Genomic DNA, 16,223 nt, shown 5'->3' on the forward strand with positions numbered 1-16,223 from the left:
TACACAGCCAAGTGTGTATGGAGCCAAAACTTATGCTAGACCTGTGTTTTTTCCACTTTACAGCCTTAGCTGTGAGGATTCCCTTATTATGAATGTTATCGTATAGCCTGAGCCTGAGTGTGTAATCAGTAGATTTATACCCGAAACATCAGACATGTGAGAGGTAGAAGATATGGGGTTTATTAAAAATAATATATTTGCTACTATTACCAAATTGAGAATTCATATTGATAAAATGCTTTTTACGTATAAGAAATTTTTATATAAAATGCCAAGTCCCTTCTTTTCTATCCTTCCCCCTTTTCTTTTCTTCCTTCTTTCTCCTTTTCTTCTTTCCTCTCTCTCTTTTTCCTTGTAATTTGACTGTTTTTCTCTTACAGCATGTACAGAAGCATATTCCCAATCTGATGAGCAATATGCTTGCCATCTTGGTTGCCAGAATCAGCTGCCATTCGCTGAACTGAGACAAGAACAAGTACGAAACAATACTGCCTTTCAAAATTGCCTGCTTAAATTGCACTGACTTGTATTGAAGTGTTTATCGCCCACTTGATACTATTTTAGTGTTATATTTTATAATTAGTTTTCAGCAAACAAATTGTATGTTTGCAAATAGAAAACTCAACTGCATAATTACTTTTGTATAATGCTTTACTGTTAAAAGTTCCAAAAGTTCTGTTTTTTCTCTCGGTCCACTATATTATCCCCATTTTGCATATGAAAAAACTGAGGCTCAGAGAAGTTGATAGTTCAGAGTCATTTTTTTCCACCCCAACTGCCATTGCCTTACTTCCTTACTTAAATCATCATTATTTCTCATCTGTATTACTAAACTTCCAAACTATTTTCCCACTTTACCCGCTTCTAGTCCATCCTTTAGTCTTTGTTCAGATGTTTATTTTCTAAGTGGAACTCTCATCATGTTATTCTCCTATTTTATATTCTTCAGTACCAGTACCTCCCATTACATACAGGAGTAAGTCCAAACCACTTATCACAGCCTGGCTCCTGATATCCTCTCTTATGTCATCTCTCTTCCCCACCCCTCATACTCTGTCCTCCAAACATACTAGAAAAAATTTGTTCAGAGGAAATATACTTACATGGTAAAGAACTCAAAAGGTAAAAAGAGTATGTAGTGAAATCTCTCGTACCCCTGTATCTCTTAATCATTCAGTTTTTCTCCATTAATGTAGCAAGTGTTACCAAGACAGGTATTTTATGCATATACAAGGAAACAGATATTCTTTCTTTTTTTAAAATACAAGTATACACAAAGAATGTCTGATCATTTTTTTTTTTTTTTTTTTACTGCATAATCCATTATAGATGTGTCTATTTAAGCAGTCTCTTATTTGGAAATGTACCTTGTTTCTAATCTTTTTCATTTATAAGCGATGTTGCCTACTTTGCACATTTATACGAATAGAATAAAACCAGTCGAATTGCTGAGTAAGAGGTATCTGTATTTTTAATTTTGAGAAATAGAGCAAATTTGCTCTTTGTGGAATTTTACCAATTTTTTAACTCAAGGTATAATTCACATACTATAAAATTCACCCTTCTAAAGTATTCAATAGTTGTTAGTATATTCACAAAGTTATGCAACCATCATCACTGTCTAATTCCAGGAATTTTTATCACCCCAAAAAGAAATCCCCTACCCACTCCTTTCCTCCTTCCCCCCTTCCCCGACTCCTGAAAATGTACCACTTTTAAGGTAGTTTAAATTTATGTTTCTCTTATTATGATTAATGTTAAACATGTTTTCTAATTTTTAAGAGTCGTTTTTTTTCTCTTAATTGTATACGTAGTGGACAGTTCTTAATTTTTACAGTATGATGAGTTATTACGTGCTTCTGTTTCTTCTACTCTCCATCCTTCTATTGAATCCCCTTGATTCAGGGCAGGTGTCATTTCCTGTGTGAAGCCTTAACCACTCCTCACTCTGGTTTGGGTTAGGTGCCTCTCTCCATAGACATGTATTACCCTATTTTTAACCTCTGTCCTATATAGATTACACAGATTAAACACAGGTGTACGTTGATGTATAAAATACACATGGTCCCTGATATCCTAAAATTTATAATCTCAGTGAATACTTGTTTGGTGAATTAATCAATGAAAGATTTCACAGCTATTAGTGGGGAAATTGGATCATGAATATAGGTCTTTTGATTCTAAATTTTTTTTTTTTCAACTTTTTTTTTTTTTTTTTTAATTTATTTTTGGGACAGAGAGAGACAGAGCATGAACGGGGGAGGGGCAGAGAGAGAGGGAGACACAGAATCGGAAACAGGCTCCAGGCTCCGAGCCATCAGCCCAGAGCCTGACGCGGGGCTCGAACTCACGGACCGCAAGATCGTGACCTGGCTGAAGTCGGATGCTTAACCGACTGCGCCACCCAGGCGCCCCAGGTCTTTTGATTCTAAAAACTGATCTCTTACCCCGTAATGCCTCTCTTGAAATACAGCAGAACGAAAGCTATCTCTAGAGTTCAGCAAATGGTATCTCATACTTGTGCTCTAGAGGGGCCCACTGCTGCTAATAAATAAGCAAAGAAGTCAGAATTGGGGGAATGGGGACATGAAACCAATTAATGTTAAAATGAGTAGCTTATATATTAGGAGCTGAATATATATAGCCCATAAATACTCCCCTCACCCTGCCCTATTATCAGATGTCTTACATTTTATGCATATATTCTTTTGATTGATTTTTTTTCCTTCCCCTTTTCCATCAGCGTTCATTGTAGAATGATTTATTTTAAATTTTTTTAATGTTCATTTATTTTTGAGAGAAAGAAAGTGCATGCAAGTGTGAGCAGGGGAGGGTCAGAGAGAGAGAGAGAGAGAGAGAATGGGAGACACAGAATCTGAAGAGAGAGAGAGAGAGAGAGGGAGACACAGAATCTGAAGCAGGCTCCAGGCTCTGAGCTGTCAGCACAGAGCCCAATGCAGGGCTCGAACTCACAAATGGTGGGATCATGACCTGAGCTGAGGTCAGATGCTTAACTGACTGAGCCACCCAGTCGCCCCTAGAATGATTTATTTTACATGAAAACATCAGAGATGAGGATGGTATAATTTCTCCCTCCCCCTTCTATCTCTTGAGTCCTTGCTAATCCTTTTTTAATCAAATCTTAAGATTCTCCAAAATGTATTTTGGGACCTAATTCAAAAGCCTGATAGAGGTGCCAGGTAGTTTATATGTGTGTTTGGTGATAAATTAAAGTAGCCTGGGATATTAAGCTTTATCACAGTTAATTTGCATAGATAACTAAGAGTTTAATGCTAGTAGAATCACTTAACTTTTTATTCTCTGTCTCAATCAGGATTTGAGGAATGTTGATTAAGTTTGTTCTCTTGAATATGCATATATAAAAATAATATATGATTTTATTTTATTTTTTTGAAGCTCATGTCCCTGATGCCAAAAATGCATCTACTTTTCCCTCTAACTCTGGTAAGGTCATTCTGGAGTGACATGATGGACTCTGCACAGAGCTTCATAACCTCTTCCTGGACTTTCTATCTTCAAGCTGATGATGGAAAAATAGTGATATTCCAGGTAATGACTATGCTTCAGAGATTCATCTAAATACTGACAAGAGTAAATGTACATGTCTTAAATGAATGTCTTGGCATAGAGCCATATACATCATCAAATAATAATTATTAATTTGACCTACATTAAAACATTGGGCATCAGGGCACAGTGTGACTTATTCTTCTGTCTACCCATTGGAAGCCTGTGGAAGCCCCGCTGATCCTTATCTAACAAGAATTCTGAGTCTTCTAAATTTTATAGTGGTTAAATTGATGAAATGAAACCACTAGATATGAGAGATAAGAATAATAAATATACTTTGAATGTAAATAATGGCATGTCTATATATCACATACGGATATTAAAGAAAAGCAATATGACATAATTTTTAGCTTTTTATAGTGCTTTTTCTCATAATTCTTGTAAGAGCTTGTTAAAGAAGCATATTGCCTCCTAGAGAAGTAACTTTTCTCCTACCTCATTATTTACCATGTGATGTGATGATAATAGCTGCTTTTCTTGAAGGTTCTTAGGTACTAGGCATTTACATATATTATCTCAAATCTTTGCATACCTTCCTGAGGTTGTATTATCCCTATTTTATTGATAAGGAAACAGTCTAACTTTTTAAGATCACCCTGCCAGTAGGTAACAGAATTAGACTTAAGACAGGTCACTTTTCGCTCTCAGGCGCATTATCACACCCTACCATGCTATCTTCCTTTTAATTTGGTACTTAAATTCCTCAAATGTACCACAAACTATGTTGTGGCACTTTACCCCATGTAATAAAGTAAACCTTTTAATATTGCTAATAGAATGGCTCACTGTAAGGCTACCATGTAATTTTTAGCACTATCCTGAGTCTTGGGTCCTCTGTACATAATTTGGTAATAAGTAAAACACAGAAGGACTTTTTTCTCTTTAAATTTTTGAATAAGTTCTGTGTCCTAAAGCTAATTAGCTTTTAAAGCTTGAGTTGAATGTGAGAGTAGAGCTCTCATTCATTCCTGATTGGATGTGAGATTAGCTTTGTTTCTTTGTATCAAGTGTAACTACAATGGAGAAACCCCCACTCCAGGGGGTCTGCGCTCCATAGAAGATGAAAAGTATGGAGTGTTTAGCTATAATGTATGAGTTACTCATACTGACGGAAGAATGGAATGTTTCAGATGAGAAAAATAGAGGTAATACTAGTGTAGCCCAAAATTTCAGCAGCCTGCTAAATTATTCTTTTTTCAACTAGAATTAGAACTCATTTTTGCAGGGTATGATATTTAATGCAGTATGTTGTCATTTGTCCCTGCTTTTTAATTTTTTTAATGCTGTCAGAAAGTTAAACTGACTAGATACTTGATGATGCCAGAAATCTGTCTGTTTCTTTGCAAGGCACTCGATCTGATGTTTAGGAAGTGCAATTAAAATATATTGTGGTAAATGTGTTTTATTTTTTATACCATACTTCTGTTACTTTTTCTCAATTCGAATGTTTATACAGATGATGTGTTATAGAACTTGTTACTTAGAAAAGCATAAGAAGTACAAATGGCTTCATTGCTTTCATTATCATTTTAGTCTAAGCCAGAAATCCAGTATGCACCACAGTTGGAGCAAGAGCCTACAAATTTGAAAGAATCGTCGCTAAGCAAAATGTCCTGTAAGTTTTATTTCTAGTAGCTTGGGATAACAACATTAGCAAATCTGGTTGTGGTCTGGAATTAGTTGTATGATTATTCTTACACTAATAGAAAGTGAACAAATAACTCTTAAACAGTGGTTCTCAAACTTTAGCTTGCATTAGGATCTGAAGAGCTTGTTAGAACAGATTTCTGAGCCCCACTTCCCAAGCTTCCAATTTACTAGATCTGGGATAGGACCTGAGAATTTGCATTCCTAACAAGTTCCCAGATTTTGTTGATGCTGCTGGTCAGGGGATCACACTTTGAGAACCTATAGTATAAAAACATGTAATTGGCTTTGAAGGATATTTTGACTATAAACTAGTAAGATATTGTGATATTTCCTAATATGCTAACCAAATAGTGAAATCAGCCCAAAGGTGTGAGTTCCTGTTCTGTTTACTTATATACTAGAAATAAGTTTTAACTTACAGGAATATAAAACATCAACCTAAAGCTGAGCTCACCTTTTAAAATGTACTGGCTCATACCTTATTTTAGATACTGATTTAATTAATTTTCGAATTATTTTGTAATTAGAATTAAACAGAATGTAATTAAACAGAAAGCAACGTCAGTAAGAATTTGGAAATAAAATAGGAAATCCATAACGTGGTAGAATATCCATTTGGTTTTTAATGTGCCAGAGGAACTTGCATTCATTATCAACGTATCAGATTACACTTCTAAAAACAACTGGGTGTCTGTACAGTGAACGTATCTAGGAGTAGTCATCTGAGGCTAGCTCTTGGGATACAGGATATCATAAATTGTACCTTGTTATTTCAGCAGATCTGCAAATGAGAAGTTCTCAAACACACAGGAACTATCTTGAAGATGGAGAAAGTGATGGCTTTTTGAGATGTCTCTCTCTGTATGTATTCCTGTTTATTTATATGTAGAGGAGGTAGAATCTGGCTTGTAGCAGATGCATTCCTTTTTATTATTTTAAAATTATATTTGGGGTACCTGGGGGCTCAGTCAGTTAAGCGTCCACCTCTTGATTTCAGCTCAGGGCACGATCTCCTGGTACGTGAGATCGAGCCCTGCATTGGGCCCTGCACTGACAGCACAGAGCCTGCTTGGGATTTTCTGTCCCTCTCTTTCTGCCTCTCCCCACTCGTGCGCGCACACACTCTCCCTCTCTCTCAAAATAAATAAGTAAAATATGAAAAAATAAAATTATACAAGGTGCTCAAAAGTAAAAAACTTTTTTAAAACCCTTTTCCTGCCAAACTTGTACTTTGGGATATTTTAGTTTGTTTAAAAGGTAATATACTACTATAATAAAACCCAAGCAGGTAGTTTTTTTTTCACAATACCAAAGCATTTTTGTTCTTGTTAAGATTCCTTGATTTATTACGTTAAGAAATGTGCTTCTCCAGACATTTAAAATAAGCTTTAAAGTATGTCTGAATGGTTTAGGGTTGGATTTTGTTTTTATCTACATAGCCATCTGGGGCACCTGGGTGGCTCAGTGGATTAAGCTCCTGGCTTCGGCTCAGGTCATGATCTCACAGTTTGTGAGTTTGAGCCCCACATCGGGCTCTGTGCTGACAGCTTAGAGCCTGGAGCCTGCTTTGAATTCTGTGTCTCCCTCTCTCTGCTTCTCCCGCACTCATGTTCTGTCTCTCTCTCTCCTTCAAAAATAAATAAAAACATGGAAAAAATATGTATGCTTCTTCTCCTCCATAGAGTTCTGATATGAGCTCTCCCCCTGTATCCACCTCCATCCCTCCAAAAAAAAAAAAAAAAAAAAAAAAGATAAAGACAGTGGCCTGGAGCACTTACTGATAATCATCTACTCACCAGACAAAGCATTTGGTAAACCAATGCCTGCCCTCACGGTGTGTATACTCCAGTATATGCTGTTCTGTCTCAAGTGTAACACTGCAGTAGTCTAAACTGCCCACTTCTTTCATTTCTTACAATAGAAATAGTTTCTCGACAGGTTTTGTCAGGTATCAGTAGGGTTATTTGGCACCTAAAAATTAATACCTTTTACCAAATTCTTTAAAGACTGGGTAAGAAAATGGGGCTTTAACTTTAAATTTTCCCTTCCTTTCATCTCTAAACCTGCTTTTGACCTTGGCAGAATATGGGCAATTTTTCCTCTCTCTAATATTTTGGATCTTTGTTGTAGTTTGCTGGTCTTAGGAAACCTAAGTAATCACCTAATCTTGAGTTACAGCTTATTCTCAATAGTAGACTGCCTGGTAGCTTATTGGTGACTTACACTCTTTAGCATTTTATCGTTATATTTCATGTAGTTCTTTTAAATCTAACATTTTAGAAGTAATTTTGTAAATGTTTAATTTATGAAAAAAGTAACTTTATAACTAGAGTTTTAATGCCTAGAAATTTCTGTGCACAAACATGAATTATAATAGTATTCTACATTTTAATAAAAAATACTCTTTTTTTTTTGTTAATGTTTTCCCCCCCTCAGTGAGCTCATTTGGCTCTTAGAACAGTACACTGTGATAAGTAGGTGGGTCAGAGGTGAATTGCCCACCCCTAAGGTTATATATACCCACTATGTTAAAGTGCAAACCTAGCTTTTCTAAACCTACATCTTTTACTTGTCCTGTTCTGCTATAGTTGTCTTTTCTAAAGGGTCATGAGTTTTTCATGATGAATGCAAGATCACCTGGCCAGTCAGTGGAATCTGGCTCTTAACTGCAGTGCTTTTTATTGTACTGTATAGCTGTTATGGAGGTACCCTTAGCTTCTAGAATGGAAATTGAGGTCAACTCATTTTTCCACTTGCCGTTTCTTCTCAAAGAGTCTATTGTGTACCAAGAACTGTGTTAGGGACTTTGAACCTAAAGAAAGAATTTCAGTCTCTGACTCTATGGAGTTCTCAGGTCTAATATGGTAGAGACAGACATGCAAACAGTCAACAGTGGTGATTGCTGTGTGTCACATACACATACACATCTCTCATATACAGAATACAAGGAATATACCTTCAAAGGGAGGATTGACAAAGGAAATAGAAATAAGTCTTAAATAATGAATAGAGAGTTTTGCTAGTTGTAGCAGATTTAATTTTTTTTCCAGTTATGCTGGCTTCCTACTAAATACATAAAGTGTATTGCTATGTATGGAGAGTCAGGAGAATCGGGGATTTGACCAAACCAGGTGGACAGGAACTAGGTAGGAGCAGGCAAGTAATCAAATCTAAGTATTAGGAAGAGGCTTCTATGTGAAGGATAGAAGATCAGATTGGAGAGCTGTGGTAACTCCTGAACAGAAGAGAGAAGAGATAGTTGAGAATCTGTAGGATCGTTTTATTGTGGAAGTTGAAGAAGCAGATTGATTGTACACTGAGCCCCTGTTTTCTGGCTTAACTAGTTGTCACTAGAATCCAGATATCAAGTATATTCTTCTCATTTCGTGGAAGGAAGTTCCTTAGTACTCGGGTTAGGGCTGGGATATGTAAAGTGGGTGTTGTTTTTTGTTTGTTTTTTTTTTTTTTTCATGAAAAATGTTGTCTATTGTTATCTTTCTAAATTGGAATGCTTAAAACATCATATAGACGTTCCCTGCTTTTAGATGCAGTGCATTTTTCAGCGTCCACCTCTTTTGCCCACACACAGTGACTCCGCATACCTTTTCTTTAGCATGTTCAAGTGTTGGCAAACCGTCAAGTAAATGGGTTACAGTGGTAAGTATAGACCTTTAGTCAGGCGGTATCGGATGAGCACAGATGTGAAAATCAGACTACCTGCCTTAAGTATCAGTTTATTCAGAACTGGACTACTAGATATTTAAAAATAGCTTGACTTTTGTTTTTATTATTGTTTCGCAAACAATAGGTCAATTATAGAAAAAACTCCAGTTGCTAATTCTTGTAACTGGCCAATTTTATGATATTTTAAACATAAGAGAAATTTAACTATCTCTTTACTAAGGTATGCTATAATGGGTACAGAATGCCTCATAATAGATGCGCTTTTGTAAATTGGTCCATGGGTTCGAACCCAGCATTGGGCTCTGTGCTGACAGCTCAGAGCCTGGAGCCTGCTTCAGATTCTGTGTCTCCTTCTCTCTCTACCCCTCCCCTACTTTTGCTCTGTCTCTCAACAATAAATAAATATTTAAAAAAAAAATCTAACAAATAGTTTTAAAGGTAGTACATGTGAAGTTTTAATTGTATTATTAAACTAAATACGTCAGGTTGATTGCCTTTAATTATTAAGAATCTCCTTCTTTTTACATTAGGAAATTTTAACATGACTAACTTGTTTTTCAGTAACTCTGGATGGATTTTAACCACGACTCTCGTCCTCTCGGTGATGGTACTGCTCTGGATTTGTTGTGCAACTGTTGCCACGGCTGTGGAGCAGTACGTTCCCTCCGAGGTAAATTTAATTCCAACCCTTTGGCCGTTTGAAGTATGAGCCATATGATTTACCGTTTTGAACGCCTTATTTGTTAACTAGAGGAACAAGGCCTTTCTGTTAATAGAATGAGAGAAGATTAGGTGGTTTTAATCACACAGATGCGTGTCGGCACACATGGAAATGGCAGGTTTGCAGCAGAAGAATCACTGTTCCCAGTTCTCTGTGATGCTACCAGAGTGACACATATGTTGGCTGGTTTGAGTAAGGTGTCTCTCTCTTTCCCTGGTTTTTTGAGCATAGAGAGAACCTGGTGATACCAGTTTCTAAGGTGATATGTAAGAAGGAAGACTTGTAGAACTACTTAAAATTTTAAATTAATTGCCACAGATGTTCAGCAGGAATTGCTGCTTTAGAAGTGACATGGCTGGAGTATTTGGTTTTGAGTTACTGTGTGCTGTTATCTAACCCTGACAGAGGTGGAAGACGATTGTGACTTCCTTGGTAATTAAAATTTGACTGGCCCAAGAAACCTAACTGTGTAAAGGATTTTTGTTTGCGGAAAAGGCTATAATTTGGTGACTCAACTTAGCTTTCAAGAAAAGAAAGTTATTTATGTGACTGTATAGAGAATAATAATGTCTGTTGACATCAAATCCAACTGAAAGAAACTTTAGTTTTCCTGTGCCTCCAAAGTGTAATAGAAAAAGACTTAAAAGAAGAAAGAGAAATTAAAATAGAATCGAATAAATAGTTAGGATGTGCCTACCATGGTGCTTGAGCAATAATAGCCTTATCTGAGTAGACTAGAAAGGTAGTTTTTAAAGATAGGTTTTATTTAATATAAGGTTACACATGAGTAATGATTACGATATTTCATATTTTTTATTAAGATACTGTGTGATACAAGCAGCTAGAAACTGGGACAGGATAATGTTGGTAACTAATATTTATAGAGTCCTTTAAAATGTACAAAATATTTTCATGTATCTTCTATGTCTAGCAATACTCTGGAGCAGGTTTTCTTATCCATTTTGTAGATGAGTAAATAGGCTTACAAAGTCTAGGTGACTTTCCTGGATTTGCACAGCTATGAAACTATTGAGGCTGGAATTCAGCTCATGTCTTTTGACTTGCGACTCCTGTTTTTTTTCCTGTGTACATACCACCTTTCCCATGGCTAATAAGGTGGCACAAATAGGAAACGTATAAAGTGTTAAGGAAAGCACAGTCTATGTGCGGAGACTGTCAGGGAGGGCTTTTGGATAATGGGGGTCTTGACCTGAATTTTGGAAAATGGCTAGTAAGGTATAGGTTAGCAGAGAGAGGAGGGTGGATAATTTTCCCAAGTACAGGCAAGAATAAGCTGTCAGTGACGGACTGTAAGGAATTGACTTAATTAAAAGAACTTAGGAAATTAAACAAAATGAATAAAGTTAGGATTAGGAAGAACCTTGAACTGCGGACATATTAGAGAATGAGTAAATTTCTATAGAACTCATCTGTTTATGATAAGAACATACTAATAACATCCTCTGGCTACATTATCTACTTGTGTTCTTGTTCAGTTCTGTTGTCCATATTTTAATCATTTTTTTATTCTTGATAAAACCGAAATTACTTATGTAACATAGGAATGCCTTGGCCTGTTCCTTTAGAGCTGCCCCATGCTCTCTCTAAACGCTCGTGACAACAAAGCTACAAACCTCTATTACTAAATCTTTGTTGATCCCCACCCACCCTGTGGCACTTCGTTCCTTGCTTTTTGTATGTCAGCACAGCTCCTCCTCCTTACTCCCCATAGAGATTCCATAGAGATTGGTCTGGAATCCCCAAAATTCCATAGAGATTGGTCTGGAGATTGCCAGGAAGGACTGAATGGCTGGCCTCAGGCAGAATGTACTTTGTAAGTCCACCACAAGCTGGATCCTGGTCCCCAGGCCTGACTGACGTTGAGCACTTTCTCGCAGACACCCTTCTAGGTGTTTTACCTGAATTGGCACATGGAGTCCTTTCGGGAACTCTGTGAGATGGCTGTTGTTATCATTCCCATTTCCCAGGTAGGAAGACTGTAAAAGAGAGTGTTTAATTTCCCCAGTGTCACCTACCAGTAGTGGTGGAACCAGAATTTAAACCCGGGGAATCTGACTCCAAAGCTAGTACCCTGAAGTGTCTTTAGTTAGCCTGAAATCATAAACAGCAGGGTTGATTATGTGGTTCATCTCAGGACTGATCTCCCCGTGGGACCTCTTTGACACTAGGAAGATAGATACCACCCGGACCACGTGGTTCATGTTTTTGCGCCAGGATCTTCAAATTCTCTCCTATCCAAACAGTTCATAGGTGGACATTTCATAGTTTTTCCTCTCTTATCGCCTTATTTGACTTAGTGGAGATGACCGCTTCTCATCGTGGCTTTGGTTACATCTTATAGACCTGGGGCTCTTTCCCTCCCTTTTAGATGACTCTTGATCTTCTCTTCTGTTCAGATGTTGTCTCTGCTCTGATAAATTTTGTTTTGATTGTATAGCTTTAATTCTGTGAGAAATTTTCTCTCCTGTTTTCCAAGTTCTTTGAGGAAGCACCTCACTTGTTGCCACATATGCCCCCACATGCTTGTGATCATAAAACCTAAGGCATCAGCACCACACAGAGTCCTGTGGGCAGCTGGTATATTCCCCCCAGATACCTGCCATATGGATGTTACTTTCTCACCCCTCTCTAGAACTCTACTGCATATCCTTAACAATCAAAATTATGGCTCCATCTTCAAAGGACCTGTGCTTTTCTAAGAAAATAGATTTTCTAGAAAAACGTGTGGAAAACAGCCGCTTAGATTCTCTGCTCTTAGGCTTTACTTTGTAATGCGAAACCATACTTTGGCTAAGTAATAATGTAGTTTTAACTATTGTTTTCTCATTATAAAAATTGCATATATTTACTGTCGAAATTTGTAAAGTACGTATAAAGAAACAAAAAAGTCAGTCACCATCCAAAACTATCATGGTGTTTCCATTTTAGCAGATTTCTTTTCAGCACAAATAATTTTTAATATTGGGAAACCTGGGTGGCTCAGTCGGTTAAGCGTCCGACTTTGGCTCAGGTCATGATCTCATGGTTTGTGGGTTCGAGCCCTGCGTCGAGCTCCATGCTGACAGCTCAGAGCCTGGAGCCTGCTTCTGATTCTGTCTCTGGCTCTCTCTGCCCCTCCCCCACTTGTGCTCTCTCTGTCTCTAAAATAAATAAATGTTAAAAAAATTTTAATAATAATTTTTAATACATATTGTTAATATTTTGTTCTTGTTTCAAAATATCTCTGTCCCTGGTATTTGTTCCTCTATTTACTGTAAAAAATAGCTGAAAACTTAGTACTAGAAAAATTACTCGGTTTTCTTGGCCAAAAGCCACCTATTTTAAAACTTTACTTTCATAAAGCCTTTTTGTTGATTTTATTATTGAAACACAAATTATTTCTGACCCCTCTCCATAGTAACAGGAGACTTCATTTTAAGTTCCACAAGTATAACTCACGTGTGAGCCATGTTACTTATATGTTGTTAAATTACTTACATATATAATCCTGTGTGTTTGTAGGAAATCATAAGCCTGCTGAGAGTCTCTCTTCAGTACTGATCTGGTATCTGAGAGCTCAAACATGAAATATAAAAAGCTTCCTTTTCGGTCACTACAAACAAAGCTTAAAATGGTGGTAATAAAGGTCAAGAGTGTGGTCTTAGGAACTTACTAGCAGCTTTGTTTTTCTTATTTAGGAAAGCTCTCTAATAATTTATCTTTAGCCTGCTTTGCACATAGTAGGTACTCATCATTTATCATTTGATTATAATGACCAGAAAGAGTTGGCAAAGAATTTCATTTGTTTGGTTGATCTTAAAGCAGTGTCATTTATAAAGATTTTGATTCTCTTTTCTCTCCTTTTTTCCTGTTTCACATTTTTTGTGTCATTTTGAAATTTCATGGCATGACGCTTTCTCTTGTTGAGCTATCCATTTAAGATAAAGAGTCGTCATTCATAGTGGCCCTTGTCAGGAAGGTCAAACTTGACATGTGAGATCAGGATGTAGCAGTATTGGATTATTCATTCCTAGAGATCAGAGGGAAATTTTCTGTTGCAACAGATGGTGATATAGATGCTGTTCAGTGTTCCCATCTGTGTGCTTCCTTTTTTCTTATTTTTCAAGATCGTAATACTCTGATTTCATGCGGTCAGTTAGAAAGGGTTTTATCTCTCTTGAGCAACTCCTATGCAGCCTTGTTGCAGAGTGTGAGCCAGACACAGTCCCTGCCTGCCCTGGTCTGTAGTGCGCGTAGCTTTTCTCCTTTATGGTGCCTGAGGTAGTATACCATGGAGTGGAGAAGATGGAGACTTTTGCCTTCCAGGCAGAAATTGCCTGATTCTTATTTCTTGTCATCAATACTTTTTATTCCAAAAAGGAAGTTTTCCTTTGGGAGTTGATCAGTAATGCTTCTGATGCTTTGAACCAGATTCACTATGAGAGCCTGACAGGCCCTTCCAAGTTGGACAGTGCTAAAAAGTTGAAAATTGACATCCCAGTCCCAAGGAACATAACGCTGACTCTGGTGGACACAGGTTGGCATAACCAAAGCTGACCTCATAAGTAATTTGGGAACCATTGCCAAGTCAGGTACTAAAGCATTTACGGAGGCTCTTTAGGCTGGTGCAGACATCGCCATGATTGGACAGTTTGGTGTTGGCTTTTATTCTGCCTCCCTGGTAGCAGAGAAAGTGGTTGTGATCACAAAGCACAATGATGATGAGCAGTATGCTTGGGAATCTTCTGCTGGAGTCTCCTTCACTGTACATGGAGACCATGGTGAGCCCATTGGCTAGGCTACCGAAGTGATCCTCTACCTTAAGACCGGACACAGTACTTCGGAGAGTCAGGTCAAAGAAGTGGTGAAGAAGCACTCACAGTTCATAGGTTATGTTATCACCCTTTATTTGGAGAAGGAACAAGAGAGAGAAATCATTGATAATGAGGCAGAGGAAGAGAAAGGTGAGAAAGAAGATAAGGATAATGAGGGGAAGCCAAAGACTGGAGATGTAGGCTCAGATGAGGAGGATGATAGCAGGAAGGACAACAAAAAGAAAACAAGACTAAGGAGAAATATATTTGTCAGGAAGAACTGAACAAGACTAAGCCCATTTGGACCATAAACCTGATGATACCACCCAGGAGGAATATGCAGAGTTCTACAAGAGCCTTACCAATGACTGGGAAGACCGCTTGGTAATCAAGCACTTACCTCTAGAAGATGAATTGGAATTCAGAGCATTGCTGTTCATCCCCTGTTGGGCCCCTTTTGACCTCCGAAAGCAAGAGTAAAAAGAAAAATAACAAATTCTCCATCTGCCATCTGTTCATTATGAACAGCTGTGATGAGTTGCTATGGGAGTATCTCAACTTCATCCATGGTTGTGGTTGCCTCTGAGTACCTGCCCCTCAGCATCTCCTGAGAATGCAGCAAAGCAAAATCTCGAAGGTCATTTGCAAAAGCATTGTCAATAAGTGCCTTGAGTTCTTCTCTGAGCTGGCAGAAGACAAGGAGAATTATAAGAAATTGTATGAGCCAATCTCTAAAAAGTTAAAACTTGGAATTCTTCGAGACTTGACTAATTGGCAACTCCTTTCCGAGCTGCTGCACTGTCACACCTCCCAGTCTAGAGATGGGGTGAGTTCTCTGTCAAAATATGTCTCTCACATGAAGGAGACCCAGAAGTCCATCTGTTACATCACTGGTGAGAACAAAGAGCAGGTTGTCAACTCTGCTCTTGTGGAGCAAATGTGGAAGCAGGGCTTCAAGGTAGATGACTGAGCCTACTGACTATACTGCACGTAGCAGCTCAAGGAGTTTGATGTGAAAAGTCTGGTCTCAGTTACCAAGGAGGGCGTGAGCTACCTGAGAATGAAGAGGAGACGAAGAAAATGGAGGAGAGTAAGGCCAAGTTTGAGAACCTCTGCAAACTCATGAAAGAAATCTTGGATAAGAAGGTGACAGTTTCCAGTAGGCTTATGTCTTCACCCTGCTGCATTATGACTAATGCACTTAGCTAACGCGGAACAGATCATATCCCAGGCACTTTGGGATAACTCTACAATGGGCAATAGGATGGCCAGAAAGCGCCTGGAGCTTAACACTGACCACCCCGTTGTGCAGACACTGCACCAAAAGGCAGAGGCACATAAGAATGATATGGTTGTCAAGGATCTGGTGGCGCTGGTATTTGAAACTCCACTCCTGTCTTCTGGCCTGCCACTTGAGGATCCCCAGGCCCACTCCAGCTGTCTCTACCTCATGGTCAAACTAGGCCCGGGCATTGATACACATGAAGTGGCAGCACAGGAACCCAGTGCTGCTCTTCCTGATGAGAGCCTCCCCTTGAGGGTGACGAGGATGCCTCCCGCATGGAAGAAGTAGATGAGGGGGCGCCTGGGTGGCTCAGTCGGTTAAGCGTCCCGACTTCGGCTCAGGTCATGATCTCGCGGTCCGTGAGTTCGAGCCCCACGTCAGGCTCTGTGCTGACTGCTCAGAGCCTGGAGCCTGTTTCAGATTCTGTGTCTCCCTCTCTCTCTGACCCTCCCCCGTTCATGCTCTCTCTCTGTCTCAA

General features: G+C 38.4%; 1 protein-coding gene and 1 pseudogene across 8 annotated transcripts in view; both read left to right on the forward strand.

The window, feature by feature from the left end:
• TMEM59 (transmembrane protein 59) overlaps positions 1–16,223 on the forward strand; it is a 28,174-nt gene that overhangs the window by 7,021 nt on the left and 4,930 nt on the right. For 4 of the 8 annotated variants that reach the window (XM_049617131.1, XM_049617134.1, XM_049617133.1 and 1 more), the window contains 5 exons: positions 381–475; positions 3,418–3,570; positions 5,125–5,206; positions 6,018–6,102; positions 9,487–9,595. In XM_049617131.1, coding sequence (XP_049473088.1) covers positions 381–475; positions 3,418–3,570; positions 5,125–5,206; positions 6,018–6,102; positions 9,487–9,595 — 524 coding nt within the window. Of the gene's footprint in view, positions 1–380; positions 2,170–2,417; positions 3,348–3,417; positions 3,571–5,124; positions 5,207–6,017; positions 6,103–9,486; positions 9,596–16,223 lie in introns of those variants that run through there. The other 4 variants (XM_049617132.1, XM_049617135.1, XM_049617137.1 and 1 more) reach the window with 2 other exon arrangements.
• Positions 9,602–16,210, forward strand: LOC125912582 (heat shock protein HSP 90-beta-like; annotated as a pseudogene).

The sequence above is a fragment of the Panthera uncia genome, assembly GCF_023721935.1.
Source record: "Panthera uncia isolate 11264 chromosome C1 unlocalized genomic scaffold, Puncia_PCG_1.0 HiC_scaffold_4, whole genome shotgun sequence".
In the NCBI taxonomy this organism is placed as follows: Eukaryota; Metazoa; Chordata; class Mammalia; order Carnivora; family Felidae; genus Panthera; species Panthera uncia.